At 39.7% G+C, this 19,883-nt stretch overlaps 1 protein-coding gene across 2 annotated transcripts in view; it reads left to right on the plus strand.

Moving 5' to 3' along the window:
- The first annotated feature begins 2,662 nt into the window (after window positions 1-2,662).
- Window positions 2,663-19,883, plus strand: part of ITGB3 (integrin subunit beta 3) — a 75,468-nt gene continuing 58,247 nt past the window's right edge. The window contains exon 1 of one of the 2 annotated variants that reach the window (XM_026682779.2): window positions 2,663-3,129. In XM_026682779.2, the coding sequence (XP_026538564.1) occupies window positions 3,060-3,129 (70 nt within the window). In that variant the 5' untranslated portion in view covers window positions 2,663-3,059. The remainder of the gene's footprint in view (window positions 3,130-19,883) is intronic. The other variant, XR_015745947.1, reaches the window with a different exon arrangement.

The raw sequence follows: 19,883 nt of genomic DNA on the forward strand, positions 1-19,883 counted from the left end.
GTGGGTGTGGCTTGGTGGTCATGTGACTGGGTGGACATGGCTTGGTGGTCATGTTATTGGCTGGGTGTGTCCAACTCAATATCACTCACATTGAGGCACGCATCTCCTCGCCTGGCCTCTCAAGACTGTGGGGATGCTGCAACAGTCGTAAGTGTGAAAAATGGTCATAAGTCACTTTGTTCAGTGCCATTGTAACTTTGAATGGTCACTCCACACAAGCAAACTACCAGCAAAGGAAGGGAAATAAACTCCAGAGAGGTTCCTGAGACAGGAAGTCTAGTCCTGCCAAGAATGTAATCAGGGTTGACGGAGAGGCAGTTCCTGTAAGCAACACCAGAATGTTTCCTTCCTGCCTTCCTTACAGGATTAGGCCAGTAATTTCTTCTAACAACTGGTTCTCCGAACTGCTTAGAATGTTAACAACTCTAGCAAATAGGTGCAAACTGGTAGAATCCCACCTCTGGATACAATCAAGGTAAGGGAGGTACTAATATTAATACCAGTTTATAAAGCCTCAGTAAGATCACACCTAGAATAGCTAAAGACCACCCGGTGAATCCCCTCTGCATTGGACTAAATCTCATTCAATTCTAATTCTGCATGGACAAATTGTTATACTGGGAAATTATAATGGAAAGCATACTCCAATATATCTAATGCTGGTGTGGACACAGTTAGAATGCATAATTGAAAATTATGCTAAATAACGGAGATGAGAATCTTGGCAATGGCCTTAGTTTCACTTTTTACATGATGCTGAGGTAGAAAAGAAGTTTGGAAGAAACAAATGCCCTCAAGGAATGAGTCATATACAAAATCTACAGTCCTTCAATAAATCCACTTCTTTAGCTCCTCCCTGAGTTTGTAATATAAATTCTCATGCATGTCTCCATAGCCAGGATTTAACTGTAATTAGTTCACTGTATTCCAAATGGTCCTGCTCACAAGGAGAACTTAAACTCTCAAGTAGCTCTTCCACTCCCAAGGAGACTCCTGTTTTGATGGACCTTGTTGCCAAAGATACTATACTATATAAGAGTGTAGACATACTTTCAAGAGTGCAGACAGGTTGAATAAAAAAAAATCTTTTACTGCTTGGAGCTTGGTCCTGTATAAGCAATCAAGTGATACGATTTTGGAATAGCTGTAAACATGTTCAGGTTGGGAATTAGAACTGGAAGTCTACCTTCGATTCAATTTTCCTCAGTTTCAGTTGCATGTTTAGAAACAAGCTAGGAAAATGGCTTTGCTTGACTGTGAGGATTTTATTTTTGCACGGTAGAGGGCAGCAAAACTACAGAGACCAAATGAGATCAAAAGGCTACATGTGACTCATCCGCCTGTACATTAAAGAAGCTCAAATGCTTTCAGACAGTTTTGAAGTCCTTTACTAAGAGATTCCTGACATATCATTTTCCCATCCCATTAATGCCTTCTTTTGATAGTGTGTTGAGTGTATCTTATTTAATTAAGTAGGTAGCAAGCACCAGGAATTTTTACTTGCATTCGGATGAACATGCATGTAGGTTAAAAATATTCAGGACATCATCCAAAAAAAATAATGATGAAATATTAGCCCCCTCCCACATCCCCTTGTGTAAGTTCCAAATTAAATTTCTTCAGTCTTGGTTAACATCTAGTCCCTTTGCCTTGACTTGGAAAGTTGTGAGGAATGTCTGCTGAAATATCAGAAGGAGAGGAGGATAAGGGATGCATTGTTTCCCATGTTTAACAAAAGCAGAAGAAGCCAGTAAAATTGTACAATGGGTTTATATTTGGTGTAGTTTATATGATTTATATTGATAGTGGAATTCAGTTTTTCTAAATTAGAACTGCAGGATGCAATTTTTTTAAAGCATTACACATAGCACCTTACCTATTCTATGCTTTATTCAACCATCTCAAATCTCTGAGTTTGTATCTGATACTTCTTGATCCCTTAAAATCTGTTCTGTAATTATCTCTAGAGCTATAATTGCTATACAAATTCTTTGATAAATTGAAAGTTTTGAGAGGGTTATGCAAAGCTGTAGGTGGATATACAAACTAACCCATCTAAAATCAGCTTCAAAGAAGAGCGTTTATGTAAATATTTCTCCAAGGATTATATACTTCTGTGAGATTTTTGCCATTTGTACATTTGTAGGGGATGATGGGAGATGATGCCAAAGTGGGCAAGGCCAAGGTACAACTTGCTTAAGGCTAAAAGGCAGGTAGTGGTTTGTGTGGGGGATTTTTTTGGGGGTGGGGGAAAAATGCCACCGCCTCTCTCAACTTCTTTCTCACTCTCTCCCCCCAAGGGCTACAGTTCCCATTTCTGAAGATGATGGTCAAGGAACTGACACCCCCAAAAAAAAAAAAAAGGAAGGAGGAAGGAGGAAGGAGGAAGGAAGAGGAAGGGAAGGAGGAAGAGGAAGAGGAAGAAGAGGAAGAGGAAGAAGAGGAAGAAGAAGAAGAAGAAGAAGAAGAAGAAGAAGAAAGAAGAAGAAAGAAGAAGAAGAAGAAGAAGAAGAAGTTCGGGGTTAGGAATTGGAGCCAGTTTGAATGGGATGATTGCTGCTGTTTCTTTAAATTTGTCATTAACCCCAGAGGGTCAAGTAGGTTAAAAGGAGGGAGGTGTTTTTCTCACGTTTGATTCACGTAGTTTTGTTACAGTAGCTCCACTGTAGTAAGGGAATTAGGCGCAGGAGGAATAGGGAAGTTTAGGGTACATTCCGCCACTAAAAAGAAAGGAAAAAAAAAAAGGTGGCCAATGAATTTAGGCACTGGGGGAGGAAATCTTTGCCAGGGATAAAGGGTGTATGGCAGTGGCTGGCAGAGGTCGTCTCCTCCCCTGACAAGCCCCCGCCCCGTTCTTTCTGGGAGGGGTGGAGAAAAGGATCCTATGAAGCTGCGACCTCAGCCACCGGCGAGGGCATTCCGTGACTCCCATCTGACAGCTGTTTCCTCTCTCTGGCTTCGTCTGCCCGGTATTCGGACCTCTCGGCGACGCGGCTTGCTAGAACTTCGGAAACAAACTGCTTCGCTCCGCTCCACAGTTTTGTTAAGTTGGGACCAGGATGGGCAAATTTGCTTCCCCTGCGCTTCTGGTCTTTAGCCTGCTTCTTCTGGTCGCCGCCGGAGTCTGCGGTAAGTTGGGAACACCCGCCGCTTCCCTCCACAGTTCAGCTGCCGAGCTCCTTGGATGGCTGCTGATTTTCCGTCTCCACTCCTCCCCCCCACACCGGTTGAAAGAAAGCGGGGAAGATCTCTTTCCTTTGCGTTTGCTGGCTGCGAAAGGGAAGTTCAAAACTTAATGAAAAACCGTCCAAGCGTTACCTTCTCCCTCTGCTTTCCAAGATAACTTGAGGCAGGGTACAATTTTATGCTTTCATACACTATAGTACTCAAAAGAAAACTTTTTTTTGAGTCCAGTGCTCCTTTACCTTCAGGCCGGTGTGTGCCGACGATTGCTTTCCTATATTGAAGGGGATGGGAATATTTTTGCCGTTGGAAACAAAAGCCTGCCTTTCAAACATAGTATTTAAAATGTAACAGGGCAAGTTTTGTTTTCAGGTAAAATCTATATCTGGTTCTTCCCGTCCCAAATTTGATAATATACAATAACCAACTCAACTCTGAAGGCTTGGAAAAGACACTCAACTTAGCTCCATCATTCAAACTAGAATGCTGCCCCATCCAGAGATATTCATTGATGTCAGGGTGGGGAACTACCATCCTCTAAAGCGGGGGTCTGCAACCTTAGCAACTTTAAGCCCTGCGGACTTCAATTCCCAGAATTCCCCAACCGGCTGGGGAATTCTGGGATTTGAAGTCTTCCAGGCTTAAAGTTGCCAAGGTTGGAGACCCCTGCTCTAAAGGAGGTTGCTACCTTTTTTCTACATTATTCTAATCCTAGTTTTATAACTATTGGAGCAGCTCTGGATAACTTTCCATTTTCCAAATTGATTTTTCCCCCTTAGCCATGCACGTTTAAAAAAAAATACAGGGTTGGCTTGTCTAGACTTGGGCTGGGGCCTCTTAGAAGACAATAATTAATACAGTTATAGCCTCTATTCATGTAGACAGACAAGTATGAAAATATAGTACATTCTACTCTACAACAAGAATGGATATAATGTGATCTTTATGTTCCTTTAGTTTTATTCAAAATATGTTAGGGTTTAATCTCCAGGGTAACTAACAATTGACATAATTAACCTCAAATGGTTAGGTTCACACAAGAATTAAGACCAAAAGCATGCAATCCACACCATCAAGTTTTTGGGACTGGAAATAGAAATCCTAGCACCCTATGCCTTGGCCTTCCAAATTCTTCTTGTATTCAGATTTCAATCCAAAACATCCATTTCATCTACCTATTCACTTCCGTTCTACTTCACTTTCCTAGTTGGTGCTACATCAAGTCATGCAAATGAACAAAAGGAGAAGGGACATAATGTCTTTGGGAAAATTAAATATGTGTGTGAATAAAAAGTCACAGAGAGGAGCCAGGAAGGAGAGATTTACATTTCTCCCCTAGTCCTGCTCACCATGTATTTAATTAGTACGTTTCCAAACTGTCCACAGTCAGAGTCAGTGGTCATATATAATAAAACCAGGAGCATTTTAGGAAGAAAAAAGTGATAAATTAAATCTCTCTCTAACACACAAACATACACAAACACACAGACTCTTGCAAAATGGTTTTCTTCTCATACCCAGTCCATCCCTAAAGAAGCTTAAAGTTGTTTTTAGCTCTTCTGATTATCAAGTCATGTTTTACTTCTTGTTGTACAGATATGTTCTGGCATATTTTACATCATTTGGTAGGTGTTAAAGTTTGGATCTATCTCCTGCACCTTTAGGCATCACTTCTTAGGTCTGGTTGCTTGGCACAATTCTCTCTGGCCTCTGACACGAAGTTGTAGATGTCAGCCCTTTGAGGTAGTTCAGTATTAACACTACTTTTATTGTAAAGTTACCATGACAGAATCTTTCAAACCTGAAAGCACCACTCCCCTCACTTATTTTTACTCTCCAGAAAACTAGGGAGGGTGCCATCTGAGATCATGTTTCCACACTCATCCCTCTTTTGGATTAAGGTTTCTCTTATCTGGGCTGCGGCTCTTCCTCCTGTTTACCCAAGGTTATTTTCACACATCCCATTACTGTACAGCAGGAGAAGCCAACAGTTGGATTCCACATAGACTGTTTCCCATGTCATGCCTGCTCATCACTTTCCATTTAACCCTTGTCAGGATTTATTTTATAAACAAATCTTTAGTGCTTTGGACCCGTTTTGTTTTTTTTAAACACAGAGTTATTGTTGCTTTGAAAGAATACTAGGCTTGTACTACCAGAATATCACTTTAAATTAAGCAAGAAAGTTGGATGGTGCCCATTGTATGCTACTAGTTCTGTCATCATTGGATTCATTTCAGGTTTTCTGATGCTTCTGCCAACAAAGGGATTTTTATGGCTGCTCTTTTTGATCCTTGTATTATTGTTTATCTCTGAAGAGGCAGCTAGAGTGCTGAAAATTGTTAGGATTGTTGTCTCGGAATCAGCAAAATGCAGATGCAGCCTCTCTTTCCCTCTCCTTCTCCCCCTCCCTCCATCCCCACCCCCTCTCTCTCCCCTCCTCCCAGTCAGAGGGAAGTGGACATCATTTCTCGACATTTGTTGACAGCACCATCCTTCCCTTGGTGGCGATAGATGACTAGCCTTTTATTGATTGTTCCCTCCTGCTGTATCCTACACACTCTCTACACCTGTTATTTGTGGGTCAGGCTATAGAACATTCTTTCAGAAAATTGCTATACCCACCTTCAGAAATAGCCTAATAGGTAAGAGACATGGGACAAAAGTTGCACCATCTGAAGTACCATTTCTACTTCATCCTGTCCATGTTAATCAAATGACTGAAGGGATCACTTGATGCATCTTTCCAAATTTGCCCAGTCTGTGTTAGGGTTTGGTGTTTATTTTCCAGCAGATGGAATGTTTGGTGGGAGGAAAAATGAGTCCAGTGGAATCGATTAATGCTTTGCAATATGCAAGTATAGTTAGTTAGGACTGTTCATTGACCTTGTTAATGTTATGTGGCAACAGGGATTGGAACATGATTCATGCCATTTTTCTCTTGGCTCAAGGAGGTGGGCATTACACTGATTTGGTCATGTGGAAGAGACCAATGAGTGCATCCGACTGCAAGGAATGAGGGAAATCATTTGGGAAACAGGTAGCTTGGTCTATATGAAGAAAGCTTACCTATCAGTTAAGTAAGTTTGCAGGCTGGAACATAGTACACAGACAGCACTGCTTGTGCTTGTGGACAATTTCTAAGGACATTGTGATGAAGGGGGTGATGACCTGGATTTCCTTGATATCTCAGCTGGCTTTCAGTACCATTGACTGGGATCTTTGAGGATAAGGAGTAGTGGCCAGGAGCAGGGTTGGTTTCCTTTATCTTAAGTAAGTTCCATTAGTATTAGTGGTTTGGGGAAAGGGAGAGGTCAAGCCTTTGGCCTTTACTCCTGGGGCACACTAGGGGTTGAATCTCTTACCTCTGTTTTAACATCTATATAAAACTGCTGAGATCAATAGACAGCACCCCTCCTGCTTGTTTGGTATGCTGATGATACTCAGCCATACATCTCAACCCTGAACTGACCAAGTACTGTTGCTAATACTATGTCCCAGTGCTTTGAGACTTTGAAGATCTAGACAGAGAGGAACAGGCTTTAATTTGACTTTACATGGTGGAGAGGCTATGGATGTTTAGCTCTCTCAAGATCGGACATATCCCAGATGGTGTTGCACAGAACTGATATGCAAGTAGGGTTATCCTTGATTACCTGCTCCTGTTTAAAGAGCAAGTGACAGTTGTGACCAAGAAGGCCTTTGTCCAGATTCTCCTATTGCACCAGTTTTGTTCCTCCTGGACTCAGAATCCTTTCTCTCAGTCACTCATATCCTAAACACTTCACATTTAGACTTTTTCAATGCATCTATAAAGGATTATCTATAAAGGATTATCTATGAGAACCATTTGGAGTCTGTGATTGGTCCAGAATGCAACCTTATGTGACACTTATGTCTATCTAAAATATATCTAAAGGTTGCGTGAGCTGAAATGGCTAGTGAGTTTCAGTGTGCAATTTGAGATGATGGTGGTGACCCATAAAACCCTTCAAGTGTGGTTACCCAGAGGATCCATTTTCGCCCATTATAACTGCCCACTGGCAGATCCAGCAAACTGAGCATGTTCCTTGAAACAATATCTAAAGGATCCCAGGAAGCATGCCTTATCTGGAGAAGCATCCACAATGGTATAACCCCAGGGATTTTTTTTTTAATTTTAAATTTTATTGGTTTTTAAAAACAAGCATAAACAAAACATAAAAACATCAAGCTATCTTCCATAGGTATACATACAGTGTGCTGGTTGGTTTACAAATTGTTTTGTGCTTCCATTTCATAGTCTTCAATTACAATTACATTACATATAATCTCATATTGTCAATCAAAAATTAAATACCTTAGTATCATTATTAATCAATCATTTGACTATACTTTTATTTATTCATGTTTTACAAGATAACCATAATTTACTTAGCTTATTTTATAACAGTTCATATTATCATCCCAAATCTATCCTAAAATCATTTTGTAGATATAAGAAAGAAGTACATCTTTATATATTTATTATTTTCTAAAAGTTTACATATTTCATTACTGTACTTTATTGTCTAACCATTGATAGAAAAGATCCCAAATTTTATAAAATTGTTTATCCTCTTGTTCTCTAATTTCAAATGTCAATCTACTCATCAGCACATTCCAATATTTTCTTAATGATTTCCTCCTGTGATGGTATTTTCTCATTTTTCCAGTTTTTAGCAAATACAATCTTAGCCGCTGTTAATACATTTACAATCAGATATTTCAAGTCTTTACTATATATTTCAGGTAAAATTCCCAATAAAAATATCTCTGGTTTCAAGTCTATATGTTTTTTTGTCATTTTTTCCAACCACATGTGGATTTTAGTCCAGTATTTTTTAGCATCTGCACAAGTCCACCACATATGGTAATATGAGCCAGGTGTCTGATGACATTTCCAACATTTTTCGGATTTATTCTTGAACATTCTTGCTATTCTTGTCGGGGGAAAATGCCACCTGTAAAACATCTTATACAAATTTTCTTTATATGCTGTTGACATTGTCATTTTATAATTTTGAGACCACAATTTTTGCCATTTCTCTAAATCAATCCCATATCCAAAATTCTTCCCCCAAGCAATCATAGTTTCTTTAACTTCTTCTTCTTCTAGTTTAATTTCTAATAAATATCCATACAATTTTTAATCACCTTTTCATCAGTACCTGTCAAAATCTTATCTAAGTCAGTCAGTTTATCATAGAAACCTTCCGTTTTAGAATCTTTATCATACCTTGAATGTATTTGCGCATATGAAAACCAATTCATCTTTATACCTTGTTCCTCTAGTTTTTGTATAGATTTGAGTTCACCCTTTTCATCCAATATTTTACCATATCTAACTGTTTGTTCCTTTTTGTATATTATAGGATATGAAAATTCTTCAATAGTCGATAACCAGACTGGAATTTTCAAATAACATCGTCTTTTAATCTTCTCCCAGTTTAACCACAGAGACTCCCGTATATAATGTCTTCTAAAATACCCCTGTGTTTTAGTTCCTTTGTACCATAAAAAAGCATGCCACCCCAACTACAAATCATGTCCTTCTAATGTCAACAATCTAGTATTTCTTAGTGTTATCCATTCCTTAACCCACATCAGATTTGTAGCTTGGTAGTACAACTCCCAATTAGGCAAACCAAATCCTCCTCTAATTCTAGCATCTTGCAAAAGTTTTAACTTTATTCTCGCTTTCTTACCTTGCCATATATATTTCAACACAATTTTATTTAAATCTTCAAAGTAGTCTTTTCCAAGCCTAACTGGAATTGTTTGAAACAAATATAAAATTCTGGGTAATATATTCATCTTGATTGTTGAAATTCTCCCTATTAATGACAGTTGTAAATTTTCCCATTTCGCCAAATCTAGCGCTATGTGCTGTTTAAGTTTAATATAATTATTCTCTTTTAATGTACTACATCTTGCTGTCAAATATATCCCCAAGTACTTGATCTTATTCGTGACCTGAATTTTCAATAGGTCTGCCAGTTCTTCCTTTTGTCTTAATAGCATATTCTTTGTCAAAATCTTTGTCTTATTTTTATTTATTTTCAAACCAGCCACCTTTCCATACGTCTCTATCTTTTCTATCAATTTTGATGCTGTTTCTAAAGGGTCTTCTAAGATGAAAACCAGATCATCCGCAAATGCTTGCAGCTTAAATTCTTCCTTTTTGATTTTCATTCCTTTTATATTCTTTTCATCTCTAATATTTCTGTTTAACACTTCCAAAGTTAACACAAACAACAAAGGTGATAGTGGGCACCCTTGTCTTGTTCCTTTTCTTCTATTAATAGAGTCTGTCAGTTCTCCCTCTATCATTACCTTTGCCGTTTGCTTATAGTATATAGCTTCTATTGCTTGAATAAATTTTCTAGCAAAACCCATCTGTTCCAACAGTAATAACATGAATCGTCAATTCACATTGTCAAATGCCTTCTGTGCATCTAGAAATATCAGAGCCATTTGTTTTTCAGGATATGCCTCGTAGTATTCCAAGGTGTCCAAGATTACTCTCATATTGTCTTTAATTTGTCTCTTTGGCAGAATCCATTTTGATCAGGATGGATAAAATTATTTAAATATTTTTTAAGTCTTTCTGCCAATATTGAAGCAAAGATTTTATAATCTGCATTTAGTAGAGAATGGGTCTATAGTTCTTAATTTGTAATGGGTCGGCCTCCTCTTTTGGAATAAGTGTAATATAGGCTTCTGACTATGATTTAGGTATCTTCTTCTTTAACACAACTTCATTCATAACTTCTAGCAATGGAAGATTCAACGATTCTTGTAATGTTTTATAAAATTCTGCCGGAAGTCCATCTGGGCCTCGTGCCTTTCCATTATTTTGCTTCTTGAGTGCTTCAGTTAACTCCATCATCGTTATATTGCTTTCTAACTTTGTTTCAGACTCTTTAGGTATCTGAGGTAAATTAGCATTCTGTAAGTACTGCTTAACTCTTTCCTCATCAATATTCTCTTGCATATATAATTTCCCATAGAAGTCTCAAATGATTTCCTTCTTCTCTTTGCTATCATGGCAAACTTGGCCTTGGTCATCTATTAATTGCAATATTTTCCTTGATTCTTTCTCCTTTCTCAATTTGTATGCTAACCATCTACCTGGTTGGTTTGCATCTTCAAAGTAGTTCTGTTTAGCACCTCTAATTTTCTGTGCTAATTCTTTTTCTATTTGACCCATTTTTTGTTTAATTATATCCATTTTTAGCTTGATGTCCTTTTTCTGTGGCATTTTCTGTAGCTCTTTTTCAAGTCTTTTATGCTCATCCTCTAGGGCCTTAGAGGCTATCCTTTTCATAGTATTCCTTTTCCTTGTATAGTCTATTATCAAGCCTCTAATATATGCCTTCATTGTATCCCATACATTCTGAATTGATGTATCTTCTTTTTTATTTTCTCTAAAGAAAAAAGCCAATTCTTTCTCCATCCACTGTGTGAAGTCTTTTTCCTTTAAAATAGTATTATTTAACATCCATCTTCTTTTTTGTCCTTTCCATTTAATTGTCATTGGATTGTGATCTGCCCAAGTACTTGTTTCAATATTTATTTCTTGAATGTTAGATATTAATTCTGTTGACATCCATATCATATCTATTCTGGACCATGATAAGTGTCTATTTGAATAGAAGGTGTATTGTTTAGTTTTAGCATTTCTTTCTCTCCATGTATCTTTTAAGAACCCCAGGGATTTTTATGGCCCTGACCCTGTCATCCTTTAAGCGAATTTGAAGTTCTGGCTCTCTCCTCCCGGCCATAGGATAAAATATTCTTCTCATTGAATGTCCCAAAGGTGCTTTTTTCAAGAGGCAACTGGACTTTCTGGTTTTTATTTGAAGACATTTCACTTCTCATCCAAGAAGCTTCTTTGTCCGTGACCTGTATGACTGAGAATTTCCATAGACATTCTCATTTGGATGATGTTTTTGCAGAATCAGGCTTGGTTTTTGTTCTTTTTATTCAGGTTTGACCCTCTCATTAAAAAAAAAGTATTATAAGCTGCCCAGAGTTGGATGCATTAGGCAGTTTTATAAAGTTGTTTAAATAAGCATTCCAAGTCCCTTGATCTGGCTCTCCCCAGAGTAATATTTTCAAATACAAAATAAACGTATTTTCACTACACTGACCACATCCCTGTTCTTTTTAAGTGAGTTCTGCTGGACAAGGGGCTGCTCACAGGGGGGTGAATTTACTCTCTTTATTCTTTATGTTTGCTATAAATGCCTCATTAGGATTTCTAGTTATTTTTGGTAGGAAACTCCAATACTCTGCCCAGTCGCATTTTCACTCACAGACTAGCAGAAAGAGAAGTGCACAAAAATATGTAAATAGATTCAAATGGCCTATTTTCAGACAATGGAAAGACTGTTTGCAGCAACCACCTCCAAATGCATTGGACTACAAATTCCAGAATGCCCACTGGATATACTGAATTGAAATTTTGGGAATTATTGTCAACACCTCGTCTGTACACCCTAGTACAGCAGGCCAGTTTGAAGAATGCTGATTTTCTTATTTATTCATTAATAACATTCAATATTCTATGAGATGGTGGTGTATAACTAAAAATAACTGTCAAAATCTTTGTGTGGTGCATAGAGAACACAATACAGGGGAAGCTAAACAATAAAATTATGGTCTCTCTTTAAAAAGGAAAACAAGATCAGAAATCCCCTAATTCCACTTTTATAAGTATATCTAAAGGTTTTCCCTGTCCAGTTGTGTCTGACTCTACAAAGTAGTGTCCATCTCTGTTTCTTAGCCAAGGCACACAGAACACTGTTACCTTCCTATTGAAGTGGTACCTATTTATCTACTTGCCTTTGTCAACTTTTGAATTGCTAAGCTGGCAGGAGCTGAGGCAACCCCATCACAGAGAGCTCAGGTCTTGAACCCAGAGTGTCAGTTTTCCGTTTTTAATTGCTGAGCCATCGCACCCCTTTAAACTGCTAGTTTATCTCTATATTGTGATACGTGCCCCATAATGGCCACAAATCCCTATAATGTGTCTTCCAAAGAGATACTGGATCTGTCTGTCCTGGATACTGTTCAGTATACTCAATTCAATAGGCTCCAAATACAAACAAGTCAATAACACAGTCCCCTAGACAACACATGCACACAAGCATCTGCAGTCTATTGTGCACTACTCACCCCTACTTCATTCTTGCCCACTGCTACTATTGCAACTCCAACTACTCCTTGTGAGTCCTACTACTCTTACTCCTTGTAATTTCTGCTAGGAAAAAATATTTTTCTAGCTGCTTTCCCTCCTTTCCTTTACACCTCCTCCCCTCTTCTAACTCTTACACACCAACATCACCACATCAGTTGTCTCTCAGCACAGATTTATAGCCACAGTAGCTAGGCTGGCTGAGGAGAGAGCTTAAAGAGACAGGACAACACCAGCACATATCTTAGCCATTTTTTAAGAGACTAATGCCATTTCTGTGTCTTTCTCATACTGCAGTAGGGGACCAGCAGTGACATTTTGCTGTCCCACTCTATGTAAAATATTGAAACAATACAGTTGCAATATTAACTAAATGGCACAGTTGCAATGTTAACTAACTGAGACATGAATTGTTATCTTTCATTTGTTCCAGCCAGGTGAGCAGTTGGTGCTTGGCTATTACAGTGAATCCCTGACCCCACAAATATACAGGCAAAGCATTGATAGCCCATTTTAGTGCATAGGCTTCTTCTGCTGTACTTTTTTTGTTTCGGAGGAGTATCTTTGAGAGGTAGATCATAGGATACTCCACCCCTTCATGGTTTTGGGTAAGTACTGTGCCTGAGCCTATGGAAGATGTGTCAAACAAACAAACAAAAAGGGTATTGAAAATCCGGCCTTTTCAATACTGATTTCTCACATAGTGCATCCTTTACTTGCTCAGATGGTTCCTGGCATAATTTAAACCACTGCATCTTGGAGGGTTATGTCTTTCTTGTTAGATCTATGGGGGCTCGAGCTACAGTAGAGAAATGAGATATGAACCTTTGAAAATATCCTTCTAATCCACAGATTTTAGTATCTGGTTCATCCTTTCTGTAAGAATATCTATGGACAATAAAGACTACCTTTTTATTTCTGGGTCTGCATATAAATATTTAAGCAGCACTAATTGGAAATTGGATCCTTGATCCATGAGAATCTCATTTGTTATTCCTACCCTACTAAAGATCTTTACTAGCACCTCTGCTATTCTTTTGGCTGTCAAATTCCTTAATGGGACCATTTCAGGATACCAAGTTTCATAATTGCAGACAACTAGGATATACTCTTTTGTTTTAATAAATCGTTTATTTATTTTATTTGGTTTGGTTTGTCAATTGCTTACAAGATAATAGGTATAAGTAAAAACATAGTTATGAATACATGGATACATATAAGAAAAAAAGAAAGAAACAATAGGACAGGGACGGTAGGCACGTTGGTGCGCTTATGCACGCCCCCTACAGACCTTTTAGGAAAGAGGTGAGGTCAATAGTTGAAAGTCTAAGGTTAAAGTTTTGGGGGTTTGGGGATCATGGCAAAGGGCCTACAATGGCCACATCATTTTAGAAAAAGGAACTTTTTCTTCATAGGAACTTTATTGTGTTCCTCTTTTGGTTTTAGCAATTGACACATAGGGCAGAATCTACAGTAATGGGCCACTTCTTTATATCTCTCTTACCAGTGGCCAATTAAAAATCTATCCAAGGTTCTGTATGTTGTCCCATTTCTAGCAATAGAGTTAGAATTAGAAGAACTTTATTGTCATTGTACAAGTACAATGAAACTGTGGATACACCCCAGAAACTGTTCACAACACAATAAAACCAAAGCACTTAAAAATGAAGATAAGAAAAATAGAATACCCACATCTCTATTTGCAATTTGAGAATACAATATCTACAAATATATACAAAATATACATCCAACACTGACTGTAACGCTTAGCCGAGTATAATACACAAGAAATGGATTGTACTGTAATATGTTATTATACATCTGAATGGGGTATTGAGATTTCACATCTTTTCACATCTTAATAAGGTAATTACTTCGTGTTTATTTGTGGTTCGGATGGCCCAGGGAAAGAAACTATTTGTTAGTCTACTGGTGTGGGATTTTATTGACCTAAAACGCCATCCAGACAGCAGCAGGTCAAAAAGATAATTGCCAGGGTGTGAGGGGTCTTCTATAATGGCCTTGATTTTGGCAGCGAGACCTGGCTAAGTCTTCCAGGGAGGGCAGAGGGCAACCAATGATCTTTTGAGCTGTGTTTATCACCCTCTGTACAGTTTTCCTGTCCTCAACTGTGGAGCCTGCATACCACACTCCCAGACAATATGTCAGAGTGCTCTCTACAGAGGCTTTATAGAAAGCCAGCAACAGCTTCTTATCCAGATTGTTCTTCCTGAGAACCAGCAGGAAGTGCAGCCGCTGCTGAGCCTTCTTCACTATGGCCTTGGTATTAGGGGACCAGGAGATATCAGCTGAAATATGGATGCCAAGGAATCTGATCGTAGGGACAGTTTCCACTCATTCTCCGTTGATGATGAGTGGGGCGTGGTCCTGTCCATGTTTCCTGAAGTCCATAATCAGTTCTTTGGTTTTATGGACATTCAGTGACAGATTGTTCTGTGAACACCAGATAGACAGGTTCTTTACTTCTGCCTTATATGCCGTCTCATCCTCTCCGGAGATGAGACCAATCACGGTCATGTCGTACGCAAACTTTATGATGGTGTTTGTTGCGTGGCTTGGTGAGCAGTCAAAGGTGTACAAGGCATATAGCAGGGGGCTCAAGACACAACCCTGGGGGGAACCAGTACTGAGTGTGATAGTGGAAGAATAGTGATAGTGGAAGAAAGATGGGGGCCAAATCTAACAGACTGCAGGGGACCTGCAGATTATACAGTTTGGTTACTAGTATATCTGGGATAATAGTGTTAAATGCAGAGCTGTAGTCCACAAAGAGCATCCTCACATAGCTCTGTTCTCCAGATGACTCAGCGCTCTATGAAGTGTGATGTCCACAGCATCCTCTGTAGATCAGTTTGCTCTATCAGCAAATGGATGTTGATCAAAGGAGGGTGGGAGGCAGTCTCTGATGTGCTGTGAAAGTAGTCGCTCAAAAACATTCATAATGGACCTTGTTAACGCTATGGGCCTATAGTCATTGAGAGTGTTTATATTTGTTTTTTTGGGGATGGGGATGATGGTTGCAGCCTTCAGGCATTGTGGGATGATGGCATGTGTTAAAGATAGATTGAACAGCTCTGTAAGTATTTCTGCCAACTGGTCAGCACACGCTTTAATTACTGCACCAGGAATGCCATCAGGCCCAGCAGCTTTCCTGGGATTTTCTGCTCTCAGTGTTTTTCTCACCTCATGCACCTGAAGAGAAAGAGGTGCAGCGTCATGATCCTCGGGAGGCAGTATGTCCAGGTTATTGGTGGTCTCAAAGCATGCGAAAAAGCTGTTTAGCTCCTCTGCCAGAGTGCTACTGCTCTTGCTGTTTGTTGGGCCCTGGCCTTTATAGTTGGTCAGGGCCGGTATCCCCCTCCACATCTGCCGTGGGTCACTGTCAGTAAAGTGGTCCACGACCTTCCTCTTATACATCTCCTTAGCATGTTTGATGCCCCTTCTCAGCTCAGCTCTGACAGTGCTGCACTGTGAGGTGTCACCTGCTCTGAAAGCCAGGTCATGGGCCCTGATCAGAGTCTGGACTTCGCTGGTCATCCAGGGTTTCCTGTATGGGAAGGTCCATATGCGTTTGTCCACATTGAGATTTTCTACACAGGTCTTCATGTAGAAAAGCACAGTCTCTGTGTATAACTCGAGTCCTGTTGTTTGAAGATGCTCCAATCTGTGCGGGCAAAACAGTCCTGAAGCTGGGAGAGGGCATTTTCAGGCAAGCATCTAATAGTTTGACTGCTAGGTTTTGTTCTCTTCCTAAGGGGAGTGTAGTCTGGTAGTAAAAGCAGGGTGAGATGGTCTGATTGTCCTAAGTGGGGAAGAGGTTTTGCTCTATAAGCATGCTTAATATTTGAATACACATGATCAAGTGTGTTTTTCCCCCTGGTTGGGCACTTAATATGTTGGTAAAGTTTGGGGAGCACAGTTTTTAGGCATGCTCTGTTGAAATCCCCAGCAATGATATGAACGCCCTCAGGATGAGCTCTCTCTTGTGTGGTAATTATGTCTTGAAGGTGACTGAGCGCCATGCTAACATTAGCTGTTATATTCTTGGCATGGGTGCAAGTAATTGAGACGAGTCAGTGACTTCGTGAACTTCAACTCTTTATTAAGAATCAGAAACAGAGAGCCAATACCCTTGGGCAGAAGTAGCCCTTTTATGGAGCTAGCTACTGACCTGTTAACCAATGACCTGTGTACACATGCTTAACTTTTGGCCAATGAAAGATGTTAAACTAATAGCCAATCAGGTTGCTCCATGAGGACCAATCCCAGTTCGCTATCCAAGGGCCAATCCAAAGTGCAGGATTTCAAGCCTGCTTAACATAATGTTAATAAGTTTATTAAAATAGTTTTTTGTTAGTTCATAACATTAGCATCTGGAGGTAAATATACAGCAGTGATATACAGCAGCCCCCATGGCGGATAAAACGGTCTACACTGAACAGTCATGGCCTCTAAATCTGGTGAGCAATGGCTGTTTGTTATTTTGCTGTTTGTGCACCAGTCTTTACATACATAAATAATTAGGCCCCCTCCCCTTCTCTTACTGGAGGCTATATTGCAATCTTGATGGTGCAAAGCCCGGTCCGCTAGCTCCACTGTAGCATCAGGGATTTGCGGGTGCAGCCAGGATTCTGTGACAATTAGCAGACAGCACTCACGAATTGTGATTGTGGGAGATCTGCAGCTGTAGTTCATCCACTTTGTTCACAAGGATTCTGGCGTTTGTGAGGAACATAGATGGTAATGGGGGTTTCTGCGGTCTCTTCCTCAATTGAGTTAGCAGGCCCGCTCTGCATCCCCACTTCTGTTTTCTCTCCCTACTCTGTCTTCTACGCTTGCTTGATCCAACAACAATCCACGGAGCTCCCAGAGATCTTGCTAGCTCCAATGGGATATTGTGGGATTTTGCTTAAGCATAGGTGACTTCAGTTTTGAGTTGCTGTCCTATACTTATCAGGTCTTCTCTACAGTGCATTAGTCTGTTGCAGGATGGAGTAAAATGCAGGAACAAAAAGAAGTAAAAACACAAAAAGAAGAACAGACGTCGGGAGCATTGAGCCTCTGCGACCATGCGCGCTGCCATCTTGTGTGCCGCTCATCCAGACCATGGATTTCCATGGGCTAATTCCAATATGAGCCTTGGTGGCGCAGTAGTTAGAGTGCAGTACTGCAGGCTACTTCTGCTGACTGCTGGCTGCCTGCAATTTGGCAATTCAAATCTCACCGGGTTCAAAGTTGATTCAGCCTTCTTTCCTTCCGAGGTGGGTAAAATGACTCTAAACCACTTAGAGAGGCCTGTAAAGCACTGTAAAGCAGTATATAAGTCTAAGAATCTTAAGTACTAGTGCCATTACCTTGAAATACAGAAAGGACAAGACAGCATTGTTCTGTCTTGTCCTTTCTGTAAGGAAATTATGGGCTTCTGACTTCCCAGTGCTTTTTTTTCAATTGGGCAGGAACAAAAGGTTTCTTAACTCTTTTCATCTTTGCACTTCTGTCTCCTTAGAATGCCTAACTCTTTGAACAGGCTTTTTTAAAATTATCCTTTCTCCTTCTGTATCTTCCTTTCTAACATCTTCTGACCTTTTTACTGACATGTATTTCTCAGCCAATCCCTTGACCCATTTCTGGGTTGTGATCTTACACTCCAAATGTCACTTTAGCAGGGAAAAGAAATTGTTCTAAAATTATTTCCTTTATCACAATCAATTATTTTCCGCCTAAGTCTACCAATCTTGCACCCAGTTCATAAATCCCTTCGTGTTTGTTGTAGGTGTAGCTCCTAAACCTCTGTCCATAGGTATAAGGGGTTACAACAAACCTCTACAGGACATGGGAATAATCCATTACTTCTCTTGTTGGAAGGTGACTTTAAGCGCTCAGAGCCTTTTCCATTAAACATGGGGCTAATCTGGCTACCCATTCACTCTCAGGCCCTTGACAAGACATAGCAACTCTTTCAAACATGGTACAATAGGCTTCTATGTCTTCTTTCCCTGACAACTTAGGGATTTTTTTAAAAAAATATTTGGGACTACTTCCCTTCGCTAGAAATTCTGAAAAACTTTAGAAATGACTGGATCCCATTAAGGCTACCAGTCCCTAAAACACTTTTGTTCTTGCCTATCTTTCCTTTCTGTGATATTGGCCAAGTATCTGAGCCTAGACCCATTTTTAGCCGGGCTATCTTTTTCTTTGGCTTAACTACAGGTGTATGATGGATACCCATATCTAACCCAAGTAGTGGGCTCTTCTAAGCGAGAATGTCTGTTCTAACTTTTCCATGTCTGTTTGGTTTAGACCAGGGGTGTCCAACCTTGGCAACTTTAAGACTTGTGGACTTCAACTCCCAGAATTCCTCAGCCAGCAAAGCTGGCTGAGGAATTCTGGGAGTTGAAGTCCACAAGTCTTAAAGTTGCCAAGGTTGGACACCCCTGGTTTAGACTTTGGTAAGGGCTCTGATGTTTGCAGCCAGGATGTTGGCTATTTCCTGCAAAGTCTGGCTCTAGGAGGGCCAGACTCCTTTCTTTTTGCAGCTAGGTTTTGTTTTCTGTCCATGGAGTCTTTAATAAACTCCCTGAGTTTAATCCATCTTCATTTGTGCAGTAGCTACCCTGTGCTGATATCCCACCCAATTTTCAATACGTAACATCTGGTTTGGGATATTCCACTGCTACAACCACTTTGTCACATATTCTTTTCAGTATAACCCAACTCAGTGGGCTCCAAACACAAATGACCCAACAACAACATCCCATTGCTACTACTGGTACTCCAACTACTACTCCTTGGGAGTCCTACTACTCTTATTCTTTGTGAGCTCTATGCAAAATTCTCTTGCCGGCTAATTTACTTCCACACATGAACACAATACCTCCTCTCCTCTTCTTTTTCTTCCACACAGCACCATAACATCCAGCTGTCTCTCGGCACAGCTTTTATAGCCACAGTTGCTATGCTGGCTGGGGAGACAGTTTAAAGAGACAATATAACAGATGTTGGGCATTTTCTGGGCAACCTGCTCTCTCACAGTGTCAGGTAAGTGTTCATCTTTATCCCTCTTACAAAAAAAAAAGTCTGCTGACAGTTAGAATTTCTGAGAAAGATTAGTTTAAAGCATAATAATAGTCTGGTTCACATATCATGCTTAGCTATGACTTATTGACTAAGCCACCACTGGCTAAATTCATATATCACACCAAGTTATGACCAAGGTCTTGCAAATCACGGTGGCTATAGTCACACAATGTAGTAAGCCAACACTAAATAAATTATGTTATAGCCCAATGCAGACATAAACACTTTCTGTCATCTTGAGGACCACCCAAAATTCATAGCACATCGAGCCCACATTCCAAACACAGTCTAATTTTTTTTCTAGAGATGTAGGGTTTAAAGTATCTATTTTATCTATTGACAATACTTATCATTTTTCCTTTTGGGGATGTTTTGGCCCTAT

This window comes from Notechis scutatus, chromosome Z (assembly GCF_049901735.1).
Source record: "Notechis scutatus isolate UNSWTSFEM ecotype Mainland chromosome Z, rNotScu1.2, whole genome shotgun sequence".
NCBI classification, from domain to species: Eukaryota; Metazoa; Chordata; class Lepidosauria; order Squamata; family Elapidae; genus Notechis; species Notechis scutatus.